The sequence below is a fragment of the Hemitrygon akajei genome, chromosome 12 (assembly GCF_048418815.1).
Source record: "Hemitrygon akajei chromosome 12, sHemAka1.3, whole genome shotgun sequence".
NCBI classification, from domain to species: Eukaryota; Metazoa; Chordata; class Chondrichthyes; order Myliobatiformes; family Dasyatidae; genus Hemitrygon; species Hemitrygon akajei.
Window position 1 is genome coordinate 96,068,724 of NC_133135.1, and position 23,652 is coordinate 96,092,375.

The 23,652-nt window shown below is 41.0% G+C and overlaps 1 protein-coding gene across 3 annotated transcripts in view; it reads left to right on the forward strand.

Annotated features, from left to right (window-relative positions):
• Positions 1-23,652, forward strand: part of LOC140737297 (xenotropic and polytropic retrovirus receptor 1 homolog) — a 479,522-nt gene that overhangs the window by 326,169 nt on the left and 129,701 nt on the right. For all 3 annotated transcript variants that reach the window (XM_073063697.1, XM_073063698.1, XM_073063699.1), the window contains 4 exons: positions 4,758-4,841; positions 15,581-15,662; positions 20,963-21,144; positions 21,713-21,892. In XM_073063697.1, the coding sequence (XP_072919798.1) occupies positions 4,758-4,841; positions 15,581-15,662; positions 20,963-21,144; positions 21,713-21,892 (528 nt within the window). The remainder of the gene's footprint in view (positions 1-4,757; positions 4,842-15,580; positions 15,663-20,962; positions 21,145-21,712; positions 21,893-23,652) is intronic.

The following is a 23,652-nucleotide window of genomic DNA, read 5'->3' on the forward strand; positions in this document are numbered from 1 at the left end:
TTCACCTGTGAATCTGTTGGGGTCATCAACTATATCCGGTGCTCCCAATGCAACCTCCTTTACGTTGGTGAGACCAGCCGAGAATTGGGGAATCACTTTGTTGAGTACTTCATTCCATCCACAAAAAGCAGGATTTTCTGGTGCCCGACCATTTTAATTCCAATCTCCATTCCCATTCCAACATGTCGGTCCATGGCCTCCTCTTCTGCCATGAAGAAGAGCAATGCCTCATATTCCGCAATACCTCGTATTCTGTCTCAGTTGCCTCCAACCTGATGGCGTGAACATTGATTTCTCCAACTTCTGGCAATTTTCACTCTCCCACTTACTTCTTCAATTCCCCACTCTGTCCCTTCTCTTACCTCCTCTCCTCACCTGCCTGTCACCTCCCCTGGTGCCTCTATCCTTCATTTTCTCCTATGGATTCTTTCTTCTCCAACCGTTTGCCTTTTCCATCTATCACCTCCTAATTTCTTTCTTCATTCCCCCCCCCCCCCCACCACCCATCTGGCTTCTAGTTTGTACAGCTCACCTCCTCCCCCCTCACCCAACTTCTTATTCTGATGTCTTCCCTCTTCCTTTGCACTCCTGATGAAGGGTCTTAGCCCGAAATGTTGACTGTTTGTTTATTTCCATAGATGCTGCCTGACCTGTTGAGTTCCTTCACCATTTTGTGTGTTTTGCTTTGGAGCCAGAAGAGAAATTGTAGAGTGTGAGGACCAGTTCCACCAGATGGAGGAGGGTGGTGGTGGAGAGGAACTGGTTACATCTGTTGTCTCAAAAAAAAAAAAGAGTTTTGGAAACATAGAAAACCTACAGCACAATACAGGCCCTTCGGCCCATAAGCTGTGCTGAACATGTCCTTACCTTAGAGATTACCTAGGGTTACCCATATATTTTTCTAAGCTCCAGGAGTCTCTTAAAAGACTCTATTGTTTCTGCCTCCACCACCCATTCCACGCACTCACTCTGCGTAAAAAAAAACTTACCCTTGACATCTCCTCTGTACCTGCTTCTAAGCGCCTCAAATCTGTGCCCTCTTGTGCTAGCCATCTCAGCCCTGGAAAAAAGCCTCTGACTATATACACAACCAATGCCTCTCATCATCTTATATACAGGCGTCCCCTGCTTTACAGATGTTCACTTTACGCCACTTCGCTTTTACAAAAGACCTACATTAGTAACTTGATTTTGTATTACAAAGAGGATTTTTGCTTTTACAAAAATGTTTCCCATTTCAATTAATGGTTCTTCACTTTACACCATTGCGGCTTAAGAAAGGTTTCACAGGAACGCTCTACCTTTGTAAGGGGGGGGGGGGGGGAAAGAGACACCTGTACCTCTATCAGGTCACCACTCATCCTCTGTCGCTCCAAGGAGAAAAGTCCAAGTTCCCTCAACCTATTCTCATAAGGTATGCTCCCTAATCCAGGCAAAATCCTTGTAAATCTCCTCTGCACTCTTTCTATGGTTTCCACATCCTTCCTGTAGTGAGGCGACCAGAAATGAGCACAGTACTCCAAGTAAGTGGAGTCTGACCAGGGTCCTATATAGCTGTAACATTACCTCTCAGCTCTTAAATTCAATCCCACGGTTGATGAAGGCCAATGCAGCGTATGCCTTCTTAACCAGAGTCAACCTGTGCAGCAGCTTTGAGTATCCTATGGACTCGGACCCCAAGATCCCTCTGATCCTCCACACTGCCAAGAGTCTTACCATTAATACTATATTCTGCCATCATATTTGACCTACAAAATTTACCACCTCACAATTATCTGGTTTGAACTCCATCTGCCACTTCTCAGCCCAGTATTGCATCCTATTGGTGTCCCACTGTAACCTCTGACAGCTCTCCACACTATCCACAACACCCCCAACCTTTCTGTCATCAGCAAGTTTGCTAACCCATCCCTCCACTTTCTCATCCAGGTCATTTATAAGAGGAGGCATCCCAGAACAGATCCCTGAGGCACACCACTGATCACCGACCTCCATACAGAATAGGACCCGTCTACAACCTTCTTGCCTTCTGTGGGCAAGCCAGTTCTGGATTCACAAAGCAATGTCCCCTTGGATCCAGTGCCTCCTTACTTTCTCAATAAGCCTTGCATGGGGTACCTTATCAAATGCCTTGCTGAAATCCATATACACTACATCTACTGCTCTACCTTCAACCTCAAAAAATTCAATCAGGCTCGTAAGGCACGATCTGCCTTTGACAAAGCCAATTTCCTGGACTGTCCCTTTTTTGAATAAGGGAACAATATCCACAACCCTCCAATCCTCCGGAACTTCTTCCGTTCCCATTGATGATGCAAGATCATCGCTAGAGGCTCAGCAATCTCCTCCCTCTCTTCCCACAGTAGCCTGGGATACATCTCATCTGGTTCCGGTGACTTATCCAACTTGATGCTTTCCAAAATTTCCAGCACATCCTCTTTCATAATATCTACATACTCAGGCCTTTCAGTCCGCTGCAAGTCATCCCTGCAATCACCAAGATCCTTTTCCGTAGTGAATACTGCAGCAAAGTATTCATTAAGTACCTCTGCTATCTCCTCCATTCTATATACACTTATCCACTGTCACATTTGATTGGTCCTATTCTCTCACATCTTATCCTCTTATTCTTCATATACTTCTCAAATGCCCTGGGGTTTTCCTTAATCCTGTCTGCCAAGGCCTTCTCGTGGCCCCTTCCTGCTAGCCTTATAATCTTCTAGATCTCTATCATTACCTAGTTTTTTGAACCTTTCGTAAACTCTTTTCTTCTTGACTAGATTTACAACAGTCTTTGTACAACAGTTTTAAGGCCTTCCTGTTGGGGTATAGAAGTGTATAGAGACTGGACATCCATAGTGAATATGAAGCAATTGGGCCAGGGGACTGAAAGAGATTGAAGTGATCAAGAGCCTATGTATTAACACAGATGCAGGTTGGAAGGACTGAACCAAGGTGGGGGGGGGGGGGGGGGGGGAGGATAAAATGAAATCGATGTATGTGAACTTGAGTTCAGTGGGACAGGAGCAGGCTGAAACAAGGAGCCCACCCTGACAGTCAGGTTTGTGGATCTTCGATAGTAGGTGGAAATAAGCAGTGCAGCTTTGGGGAGCTATGAGGTTGGTGGCAGTGGATGGGAGATCCAGAGTCAGTGAGATTGGTGATAGTGCATGAGACAATTACAGCTAAGTATGGGTTCTGGAAGCTCTTGTAAACCTGAAGTCAACGATTATCAAAGGGAAAGCACTTCACATTCAAACCAAATTCATGTTGCTGCGCAACACACACAAAATGCTGAAGGAACTCAGCAAACCATGCAGCATCTATGGAAAAGTGTACAGATGACATTTACAGCATCTGCAGATTTTCTCTTGTTCAGGTGGTTGTGATTTTTTGAGGTTAGTTGCCCTGATTCATACACATAATTGAAAGAATCAAAAAACAAATTTAGAATTAAAAACAGAAAATGCTAGAGATATTCAGCAGGACAGACATCCGTGGAAAGAGAAAATCAGGATTTCAGGTTGATGATCAGTTGTGATGAAATGTTTTTAACCTGGAATATGTAACTCTGACTCTCTCTTCAAAATGCCACCTTATCTGCTGAATATCTCTGGCATTTCCTTTTCTGAATTTGCCGCAGTTCTTCCTCCAAGCAGTGTCCTAGACCCAAAAAGTTTCAGTAAATTAGAAATGACCATTCTTTCATCATGTGGGCAGAAAGCAAGATAGTTTGCTGATGTTTCTATTATATTTAATTTTGTGTGCAATATCTCTCAAAATAAAGCAGCACGACTTGGATATTATTTAGGGGTGAGTTGATGAGAGCTATTTAACATTTGAAAGTCAAGCTATGCCCAACTCCAGAAGGAGAGAGTCTAACCTAATTATCATTCAATGGCCTTTCTGTTACTAAGTCTGGGGGTCACCACTGACCAGTAACTGAACTGGACCAACTACATATATAAATACCATGGCAACAACAGTTCATCAGAGTTGGTATCTCAAGCAAGTAACTCACCTTAATATCCCAGAGTCTTTCCAACTCAGCAAGTCACAAGTCAAAGTATAATGGAATACTTCCTACTTGCCTGGAGCCCTCAACAACCTGCAGGAGAGTTGAGAACAAAGCAGTGTCCTTTGTTGGCACCCACTGCATAAACCTGAATATGTACTCCATCCATCACCATTTACAAAATGCATTGCAGCTGCTTCCATCAGCTACTCAAATGATACTTAACAACCCCCAAACACTACCTCAAAGGAGAACAAGGAAGGCAACTTTATGAGAATAGTACCAGTTCATGTTCCCCTACAGGTCACACACTATCCTAATTTGAAACTCTGTCACTGTGCATTTGTTGCTGCTGGATCAGAAGTCCTGATACTTCCTTGCAAATGGCACATAGCAAGTGTCTTCAGTGGTTGATTACCACCTTCCTTGGAGAAATTAGGATGAACAGTGGTTGCTGGTCTTTGCATTAGTTCTCACGTTTGTTAAGTGTTTTTTAAAGAGTTAACTTCAGTTCTGTTTCATGCAGCTGACTCTTGGTTTCATGAATCAGCAGCTGATGATTTGAAAAGCAACTAAGGCCAGACAATAAATCTGTCAGTTACAAAATAAATTAATGGATTAAGGCTTTTAGTAGGTATGAAATAAGTAATTTCAGATAAAGCGGCTCAGAAAACCAGTTCTTTCCAATTTTACTCAATGGGTATCAATAAGACTATTTATAATCTGTGTTATTCCTTTGTAGGCCCTTGTTACTGCTGAGTTGGAGGGAGGTGACAGGCAGAAAGCCATGAAGAGATTACGAGTGCCGCCCCTGGGAGCTGCTCAGGTTAGTTATGGTTAAATCACAAGCAGGCTACCTTTCATCTGTTGCATTGACTCTCATTATGCAATCTGGTCCTTTGAGATATGTTGATTGATGCAATGTGCAATAAGCAGAAAAACCTACAAACAGTGGTGGACGCGATCCAGTTCATCACAAGCAAAACCCTCCCCACCATTGAGCACATCTGCAAGAGGTGCTGCCATAATAAAGCAGTATCCTTCATCAAGGACTCCCACCATCTAGGCCATATGTTCTCTTCTCACTGCTACTATTGAGAAGGAGTTACAGGAGCCTTGGGTCCTACTACTATGTTTAGGAACAGTTATTACTCTTCAACCATTAGACTCCTGGACCAGAATAGATAACTTCACTCACCTGAACTCTTAACAGATTCCACAACCTTTAAAAATCACTTTTAAGGACTCTATAACACATGTTTTCAATACTAATATTTGTTTTTATTTAGTTTTTATTTATTTAGTTTTTGTTTTTTTTATTTAGTTTGTTATCTCTTGTACATGGGCTGTTTTGTCAATCTTTGTGTGTAGTTTTTTATTGATCTTACTGTATTTCTCTGTGATGCCTGCAAGAAAACGAATTTCACGATAGTATATAGTGAGATATATATATATATTGTTACGTTCCCCAGTAACCGGGTAGTTTTCCAGCAAAGATAGATGGAGCCACCGAAGCCTGATGCTACTATTTTCAAACGTTTTTATTTATAAAGTGGCACAAACGTATGGTTAATACAAAACATTCAGATCATATACGTCGTCACAACTCAATCTAAAGCACAATTTGGCGAGGTACTCTCCCGCCTTCCCTTCCCACAAGGGTTATTCTCTTAACTCCCCGTCCCCAACCTAGTCCATCAGGGGAATTTCCACCCACGTCTTTAAGGCCACCCAGGTAGTTAACCCTTTTTCCAAGACCATACAGGCTGATGTGTTTCAGTGCGAACCTTTTCCTCCGGCCGCATTTAAATTTCGGCTTCCTCGCAGCGCTTTCTTGAATAACAATAGCGTGTGAGGCACCTTTACATTCCAAACCAGCCTGTACTCAATGCGCAGGCATCAATCTAGACTTTAACCTTTTTTCACTCGAGTTGGGAACTACAGATTTACCGTTCTCCCCCACAACAACAGTTATCTCCCCATTCGTAAACTCCACATTAACTCTGATCACTCCCCTCAGCACAACCCTCTGGGAACTCGCACTCCCCAAGGTTAACCCTTTCTTTCCCGAACCAAGTCTATCTGCTCCAAAAGGACGACCGTCTCGTCCAGCTGAGTCAAATACCTCAGACTTTTTCTGAGCTCCGTGACTAGGTTCAGGACTACGTGCATCCCCATCTTGGACACACTCAAACGGGGCATTGGCCTCTTCCAGGCTTTCAATACCCGTACCCTTTTCAAATTCTAAATTCCCCTGATCCTCCCAGTTACTCTCTGGGCAACTCACTTCCGGAGTAAACTCAACCCCGTGGGCTGAAGCAACCCCATCTGCCAACCCAGCAGACTTCTTCAAGGTAATGGCATCCTTTTCATCTAGGACTGCCCTCATTTCATTATCGGGAACACCTTTAGAATTTTCAACTTCTTCAAACAGTCCTGCCAAACCAGACAGATCATCCATGTCCAACCCTGGACCTTTTAACAGCTTTATCTGTTTCTCATCTTTATTTCCTACCTCTAGGACCTTTTTCTTCGCTAAGGGCAGATCTACCTTCTGTCCCTTACCCCCTTTTACGTTACTATTCCTCGTTTTACCCCTCTCGAAACCCTCATGGCACAGGGTCGGTAAAGACGTCTGGGCCAAATCAAAACTGGCCAATTTTAAACTGCTCCCATTCTTAGCTGCCGCTCTCGACAGGCTGCGAGTGTCCGCGCTTGCGGGATAGCTCGGGGACTCTATGGGCGGGGCCTCAACACGCACCGGTCGGCGGGTCATAGTCATGGCCGACCAAACTTTTCCTCCTGCTAAATCGTTCCCAAGGAGGACATCCACGTCCGTTCTCGGGAATTCTGATGGCACCCCCATTTCAACTGATCCATACACCAGCTCACAATCCAAAATGACCCTACGCAAAGACACCCTTTCTGTCCCTTTTCCTATTCCTCTCAGGGCTACCTCGCCCGTCGGAGGTCCGAATTGTAATACGTTACGGCTAATTAATGATAGCTCCGCCCCCGTGTCTCTCCAAATCCATACGGGAATTGGCGGGTCCCCCTTCCTCACAGACACGGTTCCGTGTGACATATAAATCTCCGACCCCTCGCGCTCTCTGCTCCCCTGGGACCCTCTTGCCTATTTTCTGATTACCACTGCACATCCGATAGGGATCGCTACTTTCCATCTCTCTGGCTCCTTTCTCAGAGCAAAGCATTTAGATGCAATATAACCCACCTTTCCACAATTAAAACAGGTCAAGCCAGGACCTCTCCTGCCGTCTTGCCTCTCCTCCTCAATTTTACCACTAGCTCCCAGCGGGATCTCCGCCTCAGCCGGCGGACTTTCTCTACCGTTCCCACGGTCTCTCTGGTAACTTTTTGGCAAGGAAAACTTTGTCTTGTGGGTTAGGGCATATTCATCTGCGAACCTAGCAATTTCTGAGATGGACTGATTCGTCCTCTCATTCAAATACATCCGGATCTCTTCCGGAACACAACCTTTAAATTCCTCAATCAAAAATAACTCCCTGAGACGCCCATAATTCTCGGCCACCTTTTCCGCGGTGCACCAACGGTCCAAGAGCACACCCTTCTCATGGGCTAGCTCGGTATACGTTTGATTCCATCCTTTTCTTAAATTTCGGAACCTTTGTCTATACGCCTCAGGTACTAACTCGTAACCTCGGAGAATGGCCTCCTTTACTTGATCATAATTCCCTTCCTCTTCTGGGGGCAACGCGGCATATGCCCGCTGTGCTTTCCCTCGTAACACACTTTGTAACAACGCCACCCACTGCTCTCTGGGCCACTTCTGAGTCACTGCCACCTTTTCAAAAAGCAAGAAATAACTATCAACATCCGTCTCCTCGAACGGGGGGACCAACCTCAACGCCCGACTAACATCAAACCCCTCCTCTCTCTCTTGCCCTTGAGCTCTTCGCTCTTGCTTTCGCCTGTCCAGCTCCAATTCATGGCTCCTTTGTTTCTCTTTCTCTTCTGCTTCTGCTTCTAGCTGCTTTAGCTGGAGCTCATGACCCCGTTTCATCTCTAATTCCTTTAGTTTGAACACCTGCTCCCTTTCCTCAGCCTTTTCCTTTTCCTTTGCAGCTCGTTCCTCAGTCTTTTCCTTTGCAGCTCGTTCCTCAGCCTTTTCCTTTGCAGCTCTTTCCTCAGCCTTTTCCTTTGCAGCTGCTTCTAGCTGCTTGACTTTAAGATCATGGTCCAACCTTGCTTTCTCCAACTCTACCTGATCTGTCCCACTCGCTAATCTCTTTTCGGGGATATTTTCCAAATCCTCAGCTGCAAACACCTCCTTTTCAATGTAATACTGATTTATGACCCCTCGCACTTCCTGCTTTTTCATTGATGACCTCACCTCTGCGAGGCCTAACCCCTTTGCCAGATTTACCAAGTCTGATTTGATAGCCGTCCCTAGCGCCTCTACAGTCGGATTTCTCATAAATTCACCCACATCCATCTTTGCTGGTTTCCTGTCTGGCTACCTGCGTAACCAGATTTAAGTTTGGACTTACAGCCCGATTCACTGACCCTCCCCTTTGGTTTCAAATCCGGGACGAGCCACCCACTTGTTACGTTCCCCAGTAACCGGGTAGTTTTCCAGCAAAGATAGATGGAGCCATCGAAGCCTGATACTACTATTTTCAAACGTTTTTATTTATAAAGGGGCACAAACGTATGGTTAATACAAAACATTCAGATCATATACGTCGTCACAACTCAATCTAAAGCACAGGTATAGTAATAATCAATCAAAAATAAGCTCTACAGTTGTCTAGGGGTAATGTAGATATATATTGTTTACTGGATATTCAAAAGTCTTTTTGCGGTCACTGCAGTTCCACCTGCTGCCGTTGTCGTGATGTCGCGTTGGTGCACTTTTGTTAGAAAGAGAGAGAGAGAGAATGAAACATTTACCCGACAGTTTTTCCAACCTGTAGGAGGTAGTCGGAAGTCTCGTTGGGGAATGGACTCTCATCTGTGGCTTCCCCTGTAGCTAGGCCGTTCTTCCGTGGTGATGTCGCCAATCCCAGGCAAGGGAAGGACGCACACGAACCCCACCACCGGCTGTCGCTCTCTAAACGCAGTCGCAGAAATTCTCGCGTATCTTCTGGTGCGTCTGGCGCCCCGCCTCGGCAGCCCACCTTTTCTCTGGACTGGCAGGGTTGTAGATGTCCATCAGGGTGGGGGGGCGAGGCAATCCTTCCCCCATCACCCATCTCACATTGCCCTGAGATTTTGCACGTAGGCCAGTTCCTTATCTCACAAAGGTGTCTCCCAAGACAATGGCTATGTCCGAGGTTTTTGTCTTGTTGAGCGACCAGCCCACTTTGCCCGAGGGCTTTACACGTGGGGTTCATGAGACAATAGTCAAAGAGTCGCTTTATTCTGCTTCCCGGGGGAACGTGGTCTTCAGCACGTCTCCCTCTCTCTCTTGGGTCATTTGACCCCCCCTTGTCTAGAGCTCTTGCGAATCTCACAAAGGAGGGGGCTGGGGTCATAACAATATATATATAGATAATAAGTTTACTTTGAACTTTGAATGTATATCTTGAGTACTTTCTTCCTGTGGATGTTTTGTACATAATGTGAAAAATGTTTACTGGTCCCTGTTCTGACCAGCATGATTTCTCCAGGCATAGTATTCAAGGTGGATATCAGTTACAGATACTTACAAATTACAAAAAGTACAAATACTTAGGTCAGGCACCATCCATGAAAAGAGAAAAGCAGAATTAACTTTTAAGATCAAAGACTGTTCATTGTAGTTGTACCTAGCAATTTGGAATATTGAGCAAGAGATATGAGTTAAAATTACTTTAGGCTACCACGGAAATTTAAACTTAAATTCAATTTGTTTTAGTGCATCTGTAAATGCCAGCAAAAAATGAATCTCAAAGTAGTGTATGGTGACATATACACATGCACATGCTTTGATAATAAATTCACTTTGAACTTTGAATAAAACTATAATTTTTTTGGAAAACCCTATCAGGCTGATTTGTATCACCTGAAGATGAAAACTGCTATTCTTACCTTGCATGGCCAAGATTGACTCCATTGTGGTTTCCTCTACCTAGTAAATCACAACATTCATGGGATGAGGGATTAGGCATTTAGGAATGGATTGTAAATGCTGGCTTTGCCAGTAATGACCAAATCTGATCAATACATTTGAAAAAAATGAGTTGTTATTAGACAGGGAGTCATTCCTAATTGGTGATGGATGACAGTGCAAGTCAAAGCAACAGATTTATAATAACTGAATTTACGGGGGGGAAGAAAAGTTCTCCTAGTGGCCTGCCTAACATTTTATCTAATCCAACTCTCCAGGCTAGATTAACCTATCATGTTTATAAGCAGACCTCCCAAAATAACAGTTTTGGCTGCAGTGGCCACATTTAACAAGTGCAGTGCAAATGCAGTATCTTGTTTCTTCTCTACCGCAGCTATGTACCTAACACTCAACTTAAAATATTTTGTATCCAGTGAACACACCTGGAGCACCTTTAGCATCCCTAAATGTAATGACGGTTCATCATCTCTACTACAAAGCCACTTAGCTTGTGAATGGTATCAGCTGGATCAAGAAAATGTTTTCCATTTTGCAACAACAGCCATTATTTTGAGAACAGTGTTGTGCTATGTGTCCTTTCTCTATTCACAGGCTGATGAGCTATGCCAAAACTTAATTCACATTTTACCTTTTCAACCAATAGCTGTTTTTTTCCACTGAAGATCAAGTAACTGCAGATGCAGAATCAGAAATTAAAACAGAAAATGCTAGAAACTGTTTGCAAATCAGGCAGTATTAGTGAAAATTGAAGCAAGGTTAACATATTCACTAGAGAATATCTGTGATTAGGTGAGACCAGGGTTGCCATAGGGATAAACAAGGTAGGATAGTGGGTTCCCGATACAAACAGAATGTGATTTACCTGAATCAGAAATATTGAGTCTGGAAGTCTGCAACATGTCCAGATGAAAGGTGGAAAGCCATTCCTCAAGCACCTTGCTTCTCATTATGACAAAGCAAGAAGCTACAGACAGATCAGAGTTGGAATAGGATGGGGAAGTAAAGACGGAAGCAGCAAGAAATTCAGGTTCATTTGTACTTCTATATATATATAACCATATAACAATTACAGCACAGAAACAGGTCACCTGGGCCCTTCTAGTCCATGCCAAACGCTTACTCTCACCTAGTCCCACTGATCTGCACTCAACCCATAACCCTCCATTCCTTTCCTGTCCATATACCTATCCAATTTTACTTTAAATAACAATACTGAACCTGCCTCTACCACTTTTACTGAAAGCTCGTTCCACACAGCTTCCACTCTTTGAGTAAAGAAATTCCCCCTCATGTTACCCTTAAACTGTTGCCCCCTAGCTGTCAACTTCTGTCCGCTTGTTTGAATCTCCCCTACTCTCAGTGGAAAAAGCCTATCCACGTCAACTCTATCTATCCCCCCTCATAATTTTAAATATCTCTATTAAGTCCCCCCTCAACCTTCTATGCTCCAAAGAATAAAGACCTAACTTGCTCAACCTTTCCCTGTAACTTAGGTGCTGAAACCCAGGTAACATTCTAGTAAATCTCCTCTGTACTCTATTTTGTTGACATCTTCCCTATAATTCAGTGACCAGAACTGTACACAATACTCCAAATTTGGCCTTACCAATGCCGTGTACAATTTTAACATTACATCCCAGCTCCTATCTCAATGCTCTGATTTATAAAGGCCAGCATACCAAAAGCTTTCTTCACCACCCTATCCACATGAGATTCCACCTTCAGGGAACTATGCACCATTATTCCTAGGTCACTCTGTTCTGCTGCATTCTTCAATGCCCTACCATTTACCATGTATGTCCTATTTGGATTATTCCTACCAAAATGTAGCACCTCATACTTATCAGCATTAAACTCCATCTGCCATTGTTGGATTGTTAGGCCACTCTTCTAACTGGCCTAATTAAATCTCTTTGCAAACTTTGAAAACCTACTTTATTATCCACAATGCCACCTACCTTAGTATCATCTGCATACTTAGTAATCATTAATGTATATGACAAACAACATTGGACCCAGTACAGATTCCTGAGGCACACCACTAGTCACCGGCCTCCAACCTGACAAACAGTTATCCACCACTATTCTCTGGCATCTCCCATCCAGCCACTGTTGAATCCATTTTACTACTTCAATATTAATACCTAACGATTGAACCTTCCTAACTAACCTTCCGTGTGGAACCTTGTCAAAGGGCTTACTGAAGTCCATATGGACAACATCCACTGCTTTACCCTCGTTAACTTTCCTCGTAACCTCTTCAAAAAATTCAATATTTGTCAAACATGGACTTTCCACACACAAATCCATGTTGACTGTTCCTAATCAGACCCTGTCTATCCAGATAATTATATATACCATCTCTAAGAATACTTTCCATTAATTTACCCACCACTGACGTCAAACTGACAGGACTATAATTGCTAGGTTTACTCTTAGAACCCTTTTTAAACAATGGAACCACATGAGCAATACGCCAATCCTCCGGCACCATCCCCATTTCTAATGACATTTGAAATATTTCTGTCAGAGCCCCTGCTATTTCTACACTAACCTTCCTCAAGGTCCTAGGGAATATCTTGTCAGGATCTGGAGATTTATTCACTTTTATGTTCCTTAAAAGCACCAGTACTTCCTCCTCTTTAATCGTCATATTTTCCATAGCTTCCCTACTTGTTTCCCTTACCTTACACAATTCAATATCCTCCTCCTTAGTGAATACCAAAGAAAATAAATTGTTCAAAATCTCCCCCATCTCTTTCGGCTCCACACGTAGGTGTCCACTCTGGTTCTCTAAGGGACCAATTTTATCCCTCACTATCCTTTTGCTGTTATTATAAGTGTAGAAACCCTTCAGATTTATTTTCACCTTACTCGCCAAAGCAACCTCATATCTTCTTTTAGCTTTTCTAATTTCTTTCTTAAGATTCTTCTTACATTCTTTATATTCCTCGAGCACCTCATTTACTCCATGCTGCCTATATTTATTGTAGATATCTCTCTTTTTCTTAACCAAGTTTCCAATATCCCTTGAAAACCATGGCTCTCTCAAACTTTTAACTTTCCTTTCAACCTAACAGGAACATAAAGATTCTGTACCCTCAAAATTTCACCTTTAAATGACCTCCATTTCTCTATTACATCCTTCCCATAAAACAAATTGTTCCAATCCACTCCTTCTAAATCCTTTCACATCTCCTCAAAGTTAGCCTTTCTCCAATCAAAAATCTCAACCCTGGGTCCAGTCCTATCCTTCTCCATAATTATATTGAAACTAATGGCATTGTGATCACTAGACCCGAAGTGCTCCCCAACACATACCTCTGTCACCTGACCTATTTCATTTCCTAACAGAAGATCCAACACTGCCCCTTCTCTAGTTGGTACCTCTATGTATTGCTGCAAAAAAACTATCCTGCACACATTTTATAAACTCCAAACCATCCATCCCTTTTACAGTATGGGCTTCCCAGTCTATATGTGGAAAATTAAAATCTCCCACAATCACAACCCTGTGCTTACTACAAATATCTGCTATCTCCTTGCAAATTTGCTCCTCCAATTCTTGCTCCCCGTTAGGTGGTCTATAATACAACCCTATAAGTGTTACTACACCTTTCCCCATTCCTTAATTCCACCAAATAGCCTCCCTAGGCAAGCCCCGTAATCTATCCTGCCAGTGCACCACTGTAATATTTTCCCTGACAAGCAACACAACACCTCCCTCTCTTCACCTGAAGCAACGAAATCCAGGAATATTTAGTTGCCAATTACACCCCTCCTGCAACCATGTTTCACTAATAGCTACAACATCTTATTTCCAGGTATCAATCCATGCTCTAAGCTCATCCACCTTTCTTACAATGCTCCTAGCATTAAAATAAATGCATTTAAGAAATTCTCCACCTCTTCCTCTCTGTTTATCTTTAACAGTACAAAAAAACTTTACTGTCTTCTTTTTCTTTCATGTCCCGTAGATCTGTTCCTACACTCTGGTTCCCCTCCCCCTTGTATCTAGTTTAAATCCACTGGAGCCTCTCTAGCAAACCTACCTGCAAGAATATTTGTCCCCCCTCCAGTTCAGATGTAAACCGTCCCGCCGGAATAGGTCCCACCTTCCCTGAAACACTGCCCAATTATCTATAAATCTGAAGCCCTCCCTCCTGCACCATGTCTTCAGCCATGTGTTGATCTGCACTATCTTACTATTTCTAAACCCACCTGCACGTGGCACTGGTAGCAATCCTGAGATTGCTATCCTGGAGGTCCTGTCCTTTAACTTGGCACCTAAACTCACCTTTCAGGACCTCCTCATTCTTCCTACCCATGTCATTGGTCCCCACATGGACTACGACATCCGGCTGCTCACCCTCCCTCTTGAGAATACTGAGAACTCGATCCGAGATATTGTGGACCCTGGCACCACGGAGGCAACAGACCATCCTGGATTCTCGATCTCTTCCACAGAACCTCCTATCTGTCCCCCTAACTATCGATCCCCTATCACTACTGCTCTCCTCTTTTCCCTCCTTCCCTTCTGAGCTGAAGGTCCGGTCTCAGTGCCAGAGACGTGACCACTGCAACTTGTCACTTGTAGGTCGTCCCCACCAACAGTATCCAAAACGGTATACTTATTGTTGATGGAAACGGCCACAGGGGTGCTCTGCTCTTCCTGTCTACCCCCCTTCCCTTTCCTGACAGTCACCCAACTACCTGTCTCCTGACTCCTATGGCTGACTATCTCCCTGAAACTCCTCTACCAATCTAGTGTATTGCATTCAGTATTCACAATGAAGAAGCCAAATACAGAACAAGTGACCAGTTTCTAGAGCAAGGGATCCCAACCTTTTTTGTACCATGGACCCTTACCATTAACTGAAGGGTCTGTAGACCTCAAGTTGGGAACTCCTGCTTAGAGCAACCACACTCTGTTCACTTGCTTCAGTTTTCCATCTTATTCCAGCGGGTACAATTCTCTTTTAATGCTCATGAGTACTTTAGTGGAAAGTGAAATACTGGATAAGGGTCCAGACATTTTTTTTTCCTTCATGATGATGTGGGTGCCTTGGATAAGATTCTGTGATACTTGCAGAATATATTCTAGAGTAGTGGGGGGCTTCTATTTGTAATGTAATCACATGGGTGTCTCAGTGAATTTCATAGAATAAGTTTAGTCGGTCATCTGAAGTATCCCATGATTGCCAAAAGTATAGCATAAAGGTACTGTACATAATTTATCCTGTTAGCTAAATTCTTATTGCATTACTTATGGAAGCCTTAGACTTCTTGAAAGGAGTAAAAACTTGAGAATTATCACTGTTTGGAATATTTGAAATTATTTGGAATACTTGAAATTATTTCTCAGTTTTATATATAAAATGTAAATACTGAATATACAAGAATTACAGTATTATTCTTCAGTGTTTTCCCCTTTTGTCAGGATCTTATTCTTTCTCATTTTTTTCTTTTTACAGTCAGCCCCCGCCTGGACCATATTCAGGGTGGGAATGTACTTTGGAATATTTGTTGTACTCCTTGCTGCGCTGGTTATCATAGGTAAACATTTCTGCTTTCAAATAGATCAGGTTTTGTGTCTGCCCTTATTGAATTGACTATGCTGTGTGCTTCCATTCTGGACTGATTGTGATTCCTAAGCATGTTCAGTTAAAGGATGCCAATTTAGTCATTGTGAACTGTAGATCATTACCCTGATCATATTTATATTTATACCATTTGCAAAAACTACTCACTAAAAATATCACTACCAGAACAAAAATAGAATAAATCTAGCAAATTTGGAAGTTTCAACTTTTCTCTGTGATTTGTCATAATTTGAGCATCACCACTGAATCAGCTATGGTGATACAGTGAGTCAGTCCCAGGTTTCCATTGCAGCTGTTCTTCTCCACCCTTTTACAAAGGCAGTGTGTAATGTATCAAAAGAATATTCTGTAATGTATAATGTTACATTGATTCACCGACTAGACGTGAGGATTAAGTAACAATACTTCAAAATTTGAAGTACATGTCAGATATTGTTGTCGTTCATATGATAATAATTCCATGTTTACATGTCTATGAAATGTGGAACTTGGTGGCATTTCATCAGGCACCAGATTTCAGGATTTTTCAAAGGGTTCAACTTGAACTTGTGAACAAATGGGCAAAGTGTTCCCTATTTTTCACATTTCTTCACCACTTACTTTCATCAGGTTCCAGGTATAAAACTACTATTCCTGCTTTAAAACATCTAATCTCCTTGTAAATGTGGTGTAAAAAAATTGTATTTTTGCAAGGAATTTTTAAAAAGTTTTTTAATGATTCTGATCTTCTATTTTATTGAGTTTTTAAAATGATAAATGATTATAAGTAATTTTTCTCCATGTCTCCAAAGCAGGCAGAATGCCAAATACTTTGATGGTCCTTGGGAACTCTGGCTGTCAGGGGCATTTAGTCAGCCATTAAAGTTATTATTTTCCTTTTTGTGTCTGCCCAACTTGACAATTTTACTGTGAAGAAGGCCATTGTGACTTGATCACATTACTGTGAAGAAGACCATTGCAATGCAACATAATGCCTTGTGACCCAGTGTTTCTCCCAGCAGTTTTTGGAAGTTGCTGTTGGAAAGATCACAGAGGCAATTCTGAGCATACTTCAAAAGAGTAAGGTCAGTCATGAGTGCAAATGACTGGTACAACCCAAGTCATATAAAATATCCCAAGTCCATGGCTTGTCAATAATTAGATCAGCTGCTGAAGCAGTGTTGAGATAAAATGGCAGTTGGTGCGACTGATGGCGTGAAGGGGTCATTTGCATTAGGATCACAGGACTAGAGCAAGGATGGTTGGTTAAGGTTCCTATTTGAAACTAAAAAACCAGTGAGCTGTGACTTGGAAAAGCAGTAAATTAGTTTATTGTCACATGTTCTGATGAAGAGTGAAAAATTTAGTTTAGCCTGTCAACCATCCAAATCATTTTGTCATTCAGTACTTTGAGGTAGTACAAGGGAAAACCAATAATAGAATGCAAAATAAAGTGTTACAGTTAAAGAGAAAGTGCAGTGCAGACAGATAAGGTGCAATGCCATGATGAGGTAAATTAGGCAATTCTGTGAACCTAACATTAATACTGGTTTAGGCTTGATTTTGTGCTGTGCAAGATCCAACAGGCCACCAAAAGTTAATAGTTGGGGAGGGGGGTATCATAATTTTGCTCTGCTATCTTCATGTAATCACAAAATAAGTTATCACTAAGCCCTGAATCGAGTATTTAAGTTGATTATTTATGCATCATGTATGAGATTTGTACATACTGTATGTTAGTAAAAGATTCTAACAAAATGAGCTGTAGACAATGCTCACGTTATGTGGTGCATTCCCAGTCAGTGATAAGATGGAAAAATATGTGTCTTACATTGCTATATTTGGTGAAGTTGAAGATGCTGAGCACTTACTGTGTGGCATGTCACTTTAAGTCACTCTGGTTCTTGCTCTTGTAATCAGTTACCGAGAGGCATTGTTGATGGTAATAAGGAGAGCAGTGTTTGTAAACTAGCTAATGAGGCATAAGATATATATTAATTCAAGTAGTCATACAAAGTCAATACATCAAAAAATGTAATGATTTAAATTCAAACTACATGAAGTTTTTTGCTCTCTGCTCTTAAAAATGAAAGTTTAGCTGTTAATCAAGAAGCCATGGCTTAATTTTCTTGGAAAAGGCTACCAACTGTGTTATTATAGACAGTGAGATGAAAAGAATCTTACAGATTGAAAAGATACATTAGCTCTTATTAAGACACTAATCTTCATGTACATTCTGCTTGTGCCTTCACAGTAGCAGCTAATAGTTTATTCAAGATCCCAGAGGTATTACCTAAGTTTTTGAAGGGAATTATTCTAAATGTTGGTTATCCTGTGCATTTAGAGCAATTCCAAAGTTGTTTTTTTACCATTTGATCAGAATCTTTTGTCCTACCAACACAAGTTAATGCTAATTAATATTATGAAGTAAGCCTTTGTAAGATTATCCCTTAAACTCGCCTGTTGCTAGGTGAAAATTACAAAGTCTCATCAACTCCAATATACTTAAAGGGAGACAACTTACTTTAGGCCGATGATCAGCCCAACATACAGAGTGTGTTTCTTGTTCTTTTCACTGTGGCAGTTAAAATGAGTTGTAATCAGTACAGTGATCAAGTATTGAAAGGTTGATGTGTTTTTATGACTTATTTATCTCAAGGCCTATTGCATAACTGAATTTATCAGTACTAACTCTCCAAATAGGAGAGTTTCAGAAAAAATGTTTAGAAAGCTGTGTTTTTGCAAAAACAATAATTTTGCTACTTAAAGACCTTTTTTAATCCTGTGTTGAGATTGGAGTAAATGGAGAAACAGTATATCTCAGAACTTTCTTGGTACCACACAGGCAGATTTTCTAGACTGTTGGCTATTATTCCTAATAATACCTAAACATCTGTATTTCACTCTTGTTTACATACGATACTATAGTATACTAAAATGTCAAGTGAACTCAGTGGCTTTAAAGTAAGCATGGAAAACAAGACCCATGTGATAGGAAACAGGGTCCAAGTGAGATAAAAGGAGCTGTGAAAACAGAACATGGTGTGTTTAAAGCAAATGTGGGAAACCAAGCCCAGTTGTGTTTAATGGCAGCATAGGAAACAGAGCCTAGATGTATTTAAGGGAGCAAGGCAATAAGGCAAGGTGAAAACGGGGTTCTAGTGAATTTAAAGGAAGTTCAGAAAATGGGCCCTGAGTTTAAATAGAGTATGGGAAACAGAACCTGGTGATTTTAAAAGAAGTGCAGGAAGCAAGGCCCATTTCTGTTTAAAGAAAATGTGGGAAACAGGACCTAGCTATCTTTAATGTGAACATGGAAACAACAGCCAGGTATATTCAAAGGGAATATGAGAAACAGGACCCCAGTCAGTCTAAATGGAGCATAAGAAATTAGACCAAGGTGTACTTAAAGAAGGTGTGGGGAACAGGACCCAGATGTGTGTAATGGGAAATAAATTTTGATTATCTAGATTTCCAGAAACAAATAAATACTCTTTTATTGGAGTTGTATTATTCTAGAAGGGACAACAGTAAATAAAGGTGAGGCTTGGAGAATATATTTTCTTTCTACTTTTGTAGCCTCCTCCATTCCCAACAATTCTCCCTAGATAACATTCCTCCAGTTCTGATTTTACTTGGAACCTAATTTTTAGTTTATTGCTATTCACATGAATGTTTCTTTAGCTACTCTGGCTGCTGCTGAAATTCGCTTCCTAAGTCTCTTACTATTTTGAAGATGTACTTAAATCTCTGTGATCAGATCTCTAATCATGCTCCTAAAACACCCCTCCTGTGATTTGATACCAATTTTCCCTGCTGATACTTCGAAGAGCTTTGAGAAATATAACTGTGTAAAACTTTGCTATATATGTTTGTCGTTATTGAATTACAAAGGACAAGGAGTTTCCATGCCTTTTAAAAAAAAAATCAGATACAAAGGGCAGTGCCCAAATGAAAGATGCACAGTAGATTGAGATTCATAGTACAGCAATTCTTGTAGGATGCATGTTGGTTCCATGCACTGACTATACTGAAGCAGGTACAGAAATTCCCAAGTGTAGACAGACACATAATACCATGCAGTGGCTGAGTAGTTTTGTAGTAGGATACATTAAAATGCAGAAAGAACAAGCTCAGGGTGGCATTTAAAGTGAATTAGAAGGCTTAACATTAATTACAGCCTCAGTAAAGAAGGGGATAATTGGACTGGATCATTATAAAAATGGCTTTGGTGGAAAATAATACATTGATTACTTTTTAAGAATTCATAGTGTCAGACCTCATCAAAGGTTTTGTAGCTTGCTAATGACAAATAAAAAATTAAAAACTGAAGAGTTGAAGAAGGTCTGAAGAGTTTAAAGATAGATTAAAAGTTAGTCAACTGCATAACCAAGCCACTAAACCATTGTGAATCACTGTCCAAAATAAAACTTTCAAGTTGAAAGGATGTATCAAGTCAGTTAGTGGTACATTTGGGGCCATTTTGCTGAGAGTTAATATTGATCGAAGTACTTTGTAAAATAAGGAAAGGAGTTGAAGAGTCTTTAAAGATAGAGAAAAGAAAAGCTTGAAAATGTACAACTTCAGGACAGTCAAAGACTTAAAAGTTACAAAATTATTCTTTCTTGCATATATAGGGAATTTACACAGGCTCATAGAGACAGGATAGTTTCTAAAGCAAAGGAGTGCTGTGATGTAATTTTCATGATGAGCACCAGTTCTCTCCAAGAGGACCATCTTGCAACAATTAAAGCCCAATATTGTTCAAGAACCAAGAGGTCCATGCTACTTGCTGTTTTGGTATATCCTGTTTATGTGTACTCTTCTCCATTATGCAGACTCAGTTGACCCTTTTAAATGCCAGCTCAAAACCTATTTATTTAATTTTGCTTTTAACCAGCATCTTTTTGTCTTTTATTTTTATGTTTGCACTTTAACCCATTGCAAAGCACTTTGAACTACATAGTTTGTATGAGAAGTACTCATATAAATAAGTTATTTATTATAATATTAATGGCTACCTAAGTAAAGGGAGCTTATGAGGACTGCTTTATCTTTGATCATGACTGCACTACCTAAAGCTTGCCTTTTCTTGTATTTCTAAGTAGTTTTATATGTTGAATTTCAGTTAATGTATTTTAAGTCACAACTGTTAAGCAGTCATTTCTGATAAAGAAAATGTGATGTAAATTGACCCTTATATCTTAATGTGAAAAGAGTAGTTGTTAATAGTTCAGTTGTTCTGCTTTAACAAGCATTTGCTCCATCTTCCAGCTAAATCAAAAGAGGGAAACATTTGGCCCTTGGTGCGTATTTACCGTGGTGGTTTCCTTTTGATCGAGTTTCTCTTTCTTCTTGGCATCAACACATATGGCTGGCGACAAGCTGGTGTGAATCACGTGCTGATCTTTGAACTCAATCCCAGAAGCAATCTCTCTCACCAGCATCTCTTTGAGGTTAGATACTGTGAATGTGATCATAATGATTGCAATGAGCATTTTCTGGTATACAGCTGTGGAACAATTTGAGAATGAAGATATTTGCAATTTGTTCTAAATTGTTCTAAATGAAACTCTAGTTTCATTGCGCAGCACTTGAAACACATAATCATGGAGCTTATTTCATGCATGCTTGTTGGAGAATATTGTTATTGCCCTTTTTGTTTATTAATCCCTGACCTACTAATGCTGCATATGCTCCTAATTGTGGGAGAAGCAAAAGCTAGAACAGATTTATGGAAAAATCCATAAATACTTCTAGTTTATATTTGAACCTTTGTCTAATTTTTGTGAAATTAATAATAATTATATTGATAAAGTCCTCTCAGAGGCTGCCTATTTTAAGAAGACTATCTAGCTCTTGCCATACACAGCCTATTGACACAATGGGGTTATAATGAATTATATTGACAAGTTAATTAAATTGTATTGAAATGTAACTTATAGATGGAGAATTATTCTGTTGGTGTGTAGGTATTTTATGGCTTTATAAAGAGTTATACCCATGTAAACTGTCTTTTTGCAGATTGCTGGATTCCTTGGAGTTCTTTGGGGCTTGAGTTTATTCCTCAGTTTGAATGGGCCATACAGTTTAATTCCAATGCCATTCAATCCTCTTGTACTGTATGGATTCATGTTCCTGTTTCTGATCAATCCTACAAAAACCTGCTACTACAAATCCAGGTTCTGGCTCTTAAAGCTCTTGGTAAGTCCTTTTCTGAATCTTTATTAACAGTGTTTCTATTGAAAGTTCTGGAAGTGAAATTCATTTATCCTAAACAATGTGCTTTGTCGGTTATGAAGTAAAAACTGACATACTGGAAATAAACAATTTAAACAGAAGATGCTGGGCAGAGCAGCATTTGTGGCAAAGGAAACAGAGTTGCTGTATAAAGTTAATGATCTGTCATCTAAACTGAGTAGAAGTGTTTTAACTTGCAGAAGAGGGAGTAGAAGGAAATGTCTGGGATCTCTTGAATGAGGGAATGCAATTACTAAAAGGGAGATGGTTCAAAGGTTCACTTATTATCAAAATATACAACTCTGAAATTCTTCAATTCTCTGGGTAGCCATGGCACCAAGTAAGAAAAGAAAGGCAGCACGATCATCAACCCTCAAATCCCTCCTCCCACACAAAAAAAACATCAGACACATCGACCCCCAAATCCCCTCCTCACACAATAAAAACCAAGATCGGGTGAAAAAAGACAGAATATAAAAGCTATAAGGCTGAGAGAGATAAAAAAAGAATCCATTGTCTATGTCCACATCCAAAACGCAGAAAAAAACCTGGGCCACACACTTTAGGTGCAGCGGCAGGCTCTCCCCTCTCCAGTAGAGAGCAACCGATCCAAAGGCGAGCAGCAGGCACTCATCCTCTGCACTTGCTTTAATGCTTCAATATCCCTCATCACTTTAATTGGTGAACAATGAAAGCTTTAATCGGTGAAATGGAACCAAACATCAGCCTACCCACTGTGAGGTTCGCTCACTCTGCCTTTGCCTCCTGGGAGACCGTAATAAACTAAAGCACCCAAACCATTTCCGAACAGCAAAACACAGGCTCTAACAGTTCCATAATCACATTCAAAACAAGAAACAAACATGAGAGATATAAAAGAAGTGAAAAAGGTAGTTTCATGATCTATCCAGAAGATGTCAACCAAGGTATGCAGGTGCCATCTTGACCAGAATCAGATTTAAAAATGAGGTGCAAAGGAATTTCTTCTCTCAGAGATTGTGGATCTCTACTACAACTGGTTATCCAAATGGATCAGTTATTGGAAATTGCAAAAGTGGAGCAATTTTTATTGTTTTCATTATTCATGAAAATTGGACCTCTAGGTTCACGTTTAGTGAATAGATTTTTGACCACTAGCCTGAAGATTTGAAAAGAAGAGCATGGTGAGCTGCCTCAACAGCTATCACCCAGTTGTACTCATATCTACTGTGATGAAGTGCTTTGAGAGGTTGATCATGGCCAGAATCGACTCCTGCTTAAGCAAGAAACTGGACCCATTGCAATTTGCCTATCAGCACAATAGGCAAATCTCACTACAATCTCACTGGATCTCCACTTGGCCTTGGATCACTTGGACAACAATAATACATATGTCAGGCTGCTGTTTACTGATTACAGTTCAACGTTCAACACCATCATACCCTCAGTACTAATCAACAAGGTCCAAAACCTGGACCTCTATACCTCCCTGTGGAACTGAATCATTGGATTTCTCATGAGGAGACCACAGTCACTGTGGATCAGAAATAACATCTCCTCGCTGACAGTCAACACTGGCACACCACAAGGATATGTGTCACTACACGTACAAATTTGCGGTTAGGCACAGCTCAAATGCAATCTATAAATCTGCCCATGACAGAACTGCTATTGGCAGAATTTCAGATGATGACTTGGAAGCATACAGGAGTGAGATAGATCAGCTGAATGAGTGGTGTCACAGT